Source organism: Anarrhichthys ocellatus, unplaced genomic scaffold, assembly GCF_004355925.1.
Source record: "Anarrhichthys ocellatus isolate YVR2014 unplaced genomic scaffold, GSC_Weel_1.0 scaffold10, whole genome shotgun sequence".
NCBI classification, from domain to species: domain Eukaryota; kingdom Metazoa; phylum Chordata; class Actinopteri; order Perciformes; family Anarhichadidae; genus Anarrhichthys; species Anarrhichthys ocellatus.
The window spans coordinates 9,744,622-9,748,981 of NW_022280040.1; the positions used below are offsets into that span (position 1 = coordinate 9,744,622).

General features: G+C 42.3%; 1 protein-coding gene across 1 annotated transcript in view; it reads right to left on the reverse strand.

Moving 5' to 3' along the window:
- Nucleotides 1-1,492: 1,492 nt before the first annotated feature.
- The window catches only part of LOC116384874 (cadherin-12-like), a 55,883-nt gene continuing 53,015 nt past the window's right edge, over nt 1,493-4,360 (reverse strand). The window contains exon 11 of the mRNA XM_031849881.1: nt 1,493-2,861. Coding sequence (XP_031705741.1) covers nt 2,350-2,861 — 512 coding nt within the window. The 3' untranslated portion in view covers nt 1,493-2,349. The remainder of the gene's footprint in view (nt 2,862-4,360) is intronic.

A 4,360-nucleotide genomic window follows, 5' to 3' on the forward strand; every position in this document is an offset into this window, starting at 1 on the left:
CTCATATTTATGCATAGGATGGCAGCCCCCATCACTCCCACACCCACCACTCCTCCCTCGTACTGCTGATGTCTCTGTTTGGTCTGTCTACACTGCGGAGTACTACCAGACATGATGAGTCACAGTGTGGAAATGTTGTGTTTTGGGAAACATCAGCGGGGATATAGGCCTAGTCTTTAAGGATCACAACTGCCTGCTGTATCTATTAAGTCAGAGGATCTCCAAAGTCATTTGGATTTATTTCCTGAAAACAATTAATGCCTTTACTAAATTTGAAGCCAATTGACAATTTACATGTTGAGATATTTCAAAGGATAAGTCACTAGCATGCCTAAAAACCCAAAGCCATTCAGCTTGTAATGGTACGAGATATACAAGAACTGCAAATCCTCACAGTGGAAAAGCTGGAGCTTACACTTTTCTGTTGATCCCCTAAGCGAATAATTGACTGATCACACTCACAGTTTTGAGAAATAGGAAGATTGCAGGTCACTTTAGTTCTAATAAACTAGGTAGTACAACAATGACCACAGTAGAGCAGTTTCCATTATAACTGTAGTTTGTTTTATGGTGATATATCAGTTGGATTTCTGCTCTAATTGGCTCTAAATCACTCATTTGTCGTTGACAATGTGACTACATTGTTGGTGTCAGTCTCAGATCACTATAACTCAAAAGGATGGCATGGGTGTGGAAGGTCAGTTATGTCACTGTTGTTGTAATTCCTGCTGTCAGCAAGGGTCATAGATTGCTTAATGCCAATTCAAACACTTCATTGCACATTTACTGAAGCTCGGCCTTGAGGGATACCTATTGGATGTGATAGAGAGAGACAGAAAGAGAATCACCTCGCATCCATTGGTAGAGGCTCTGCATTGTATGTCACTGACTGCTTTGGCTTTTAGCCAAATCTGGAAACGCTCACTTTAAAAGCATTTGTTTGTCGATTTGTCTGAAGAAAACCAGTCGACTGTTAAGTAATGTCTCTCTTACAGGAAGGTTGTGATGTCTTGAAGGTGGGATTTGGGACAGAACTGTAATACATGAATGTCCGTATACTAAATTATTTGCCAATCCATCAGGTAGATGTATAGATATCCAACTTGATGTTCAATACATTTGACCTGCTGCTGGTGCTACATCAACAGTACCAAAATCATCAGGATTCATCTTCTGGGCAGCAAATGTGTTTGTACCAAATGTAATGTTGCTCCATTCATTTCACACAAAACCAAAACTTTTAACCCGCTGTTGGCACTAGAGGAAGAGTCAGAGGATCACCGAAGTAGGCTTCATCCTCTTGAGACCGTGAATGACTTTACAAAACTCCTCGGCAATTTATATTTGTTGAGATATTTTATTTTGGACCAAAGTGGTGGAACATTGCCAGTCCTAATGTTGCTAAATATTGGAGGCATAGAAGGAATAGGTCACTTCAAAGTCATCATCATGCACATTACATTATTTTTGTAATCCAGTGGTGGATGGATTTTAAATATTCATAGAGCAAAATAAGTGAACACAGAAAGGGATTTTGTCCAAGTGTGGTTTATTTAAGAAAACTGTTTATTACATGACTGAACTGCAGTATTTAGCCCTAATATTTTTTTACAACTCTAGTACAAGTCTATTCACAGGACCCACCTAACAGAAACATACATTTTCATGTGGGCCTTTTAATTACAAAATTCCTCGAGTGTCTCCAAAAATAAAAAATACAGGTTGATGGCAGAGATAAATAGATAAATACACAAAATTGAATCGAACTCAATTAGCCAATAAATAAATAGAACAATAAATAACATTCAAAACATCTTTGGCCAAACTCGGGCCACTTCATTGTCCCCACAGAGTTGACATTGGTGTTGGTAGATGATTCAGCCAGTCAGAGCACAGTATGCTGACTGAATCAGCTTAACCTATGGGGTTCTAAGAAACAACACTGGATATGTGGCATGAAATAGCAAGTGAAAGAACAATTATATTGAGGCACTTTTAAGGATGTTCAAGGAAATGACAACATTCCCGTATGTATGCGTATTCCCCAACAGGAAACGAAATGTAAGACAAGAATATTCAATCGAAAGGTAATTGATTGGCTGCTTGGCTCATCTAATCATGTTACCATATGTTCCCTCTTTTTTCTTTTTACAATTTTGGGACTGAGCATGGTAAAGTACCACGTAACATAGAAACTGGTGAGCTGGAAAAAGATGAAAACTGATAACATGGGAGGAAAACAATGGGAAAACGTGGTTGTGTGTGTGTGTGTGTGTGTGTGTGTGTGTGTGTGTTTGTGACGCCAACAGAACATTGTTACATATTTGCTTTTCGAGTCTGTGAATAACATCAATGTGTATTCTCCGTAGTGGCTGAGTCCGACTGAGTTTCTGACTGTTCCCCAAATATCCCTGCCAGTGTCTTGAAGCGGGGCCCCCAGTCATTGAGGTAATCATAGTCCTCCTCGAGGTCTATGGCAAGAGAGTCGATGGAGCTGAGCGACTCTGCCACAGAGCCGTCGCCCTCGTAAGCGTACGTGGCCAGGGAGTCGTAGGGTGGTGCCGCGTTGTCCACGTCGTGCTCTGTCAGACGCTGGTTGATGAAATCTCTGATGTCGGCGCTGTCCTGCGAGACCGGCGGCCTGGGACCTCTCTTCATCTCAGGTTTAACGTCCCTGCGGAACAGATTCTCTTTGACAACCTTGGGATTGCGAAGTGTCCCCATGTCAAATGCGTGCGTGTCCTCCTCACCGCCACCTTCGTCGTCATAGTGGATCACATTATCCCGGATGTCCTCTTTGGATGACATGAGGGTTTCCTTTTTCTTCTGCCGCCTCAAGCCCACATAGAGGACCACGATTACTGGAGGGGAAAAAAATCGAGAAAATTACATGTTAGTCCACTGTTGACACATCCACGTAACTGAGCCTTAAACACGTTTCCTGTCAGGAAAAAAAGACATTATGGGGTAGAAGTTATGGTCTTTGGGTTAAAACTGGGTCAAATGTGCTTTGTGCTTTTTATCCATGTTACCAGCATGGCTCTAGGGATGGCAGGGTCGATCAGTCCACCACCAGACTTAAATATTTAAACAGCGTTTGGAAAGATTGCCATGGAATTTTGTGCAGATATTGAAGTTGATCCCCCCTCAGCATGAATTGTTATGACTTCGATGATACCCTGACATTGTAGCTACCACCAGCAGGTCTAAATGTTATTTTCACTTTGGTTTATACACGCATGTGGAAAACTAGTAACATTCCCATCAGCCTCAGCTGTAATTTGTGTTTATCTTTTGCATGCTTACAAACTAAGATAAGATTGTGAGCATGTTAGTATTCAGGTGTTGACAGTAAGCTCGAAGCACCTCTGTGCCTAAGTACAGCCTCACAGGGACGCTACTATCTATGGCTGTGAATATACAGTAAATGCAATCCCACTGAAACTATGGTTATAAGTAACCTAGACATCGAAAACACAGTTTTTATCCCAGTTTGACCTGCAATTCAATGCCTTCTGGGAGTTGAACTGCTTTTTGTGGCTCAAGGCAAATGAAGTGTGCTGGCAGCATTATATGCTTTCAATAGATAGCACGAGAACTGTAAGCACTGTTGGGTAAAATTGTACCGCTGAGAATATACCCAAAGCACACAGTTTACTGTTTTTTCATGCAACCCCTCAGCGGTTGCCCGAGGTTCTGCATATTTCAGACGCTGTAGTGCCACAGTGTGATTTTCAACATAAAACGTTACAATGAATTTCCTTCTCTGCCTTTCTCCTGTCAGTGCAATCTGTCTCCCTCTGTGTCCCTCTCTCTGTCTCCTCGGTGAAATATGCAGTAAAATAATGTTTTCCTTTGGGTTTTTAATATAAAGTTGCATCCAGGCACAAGAGCAATGGCCAGGATAAAACTGTAATCATTCATGTGAATGAGCCCAATAAATAAGAAAAAAAAGGCTTAAGAAGGTCCCTTCTTTCCATCCTTGCTGAATCTCACTTCCTATCTGCCTCCCTTGACTACCATGCGATTTTATCTACCTGTGTATAGTGTGCCAGCTCCCCCCAGTGGCACCAGCATAGACTTCAATAACAGTCAGTTATTGGAGGACACACTGGTTGAACACAGCTCGTCACTGTGTGCAGCCAATCCACATCAGTTTGGGAGAAACGGCAATGCAGATGAAAGTCCCTGCGCTGATCTGTTTAATTTACCTCATCATTTCTCCTCACAGGACAACTGGGTCATCATCCTGACAAATCCTGCACAGGAACTAAGTGGCTCTGTGGAAATGTTCTCAGTGTGAGTTCTGTTTGGCGTCAGCCTCAGCCTTTAGGGGAGGGGGGGGGGGGGGGGGGGGGGG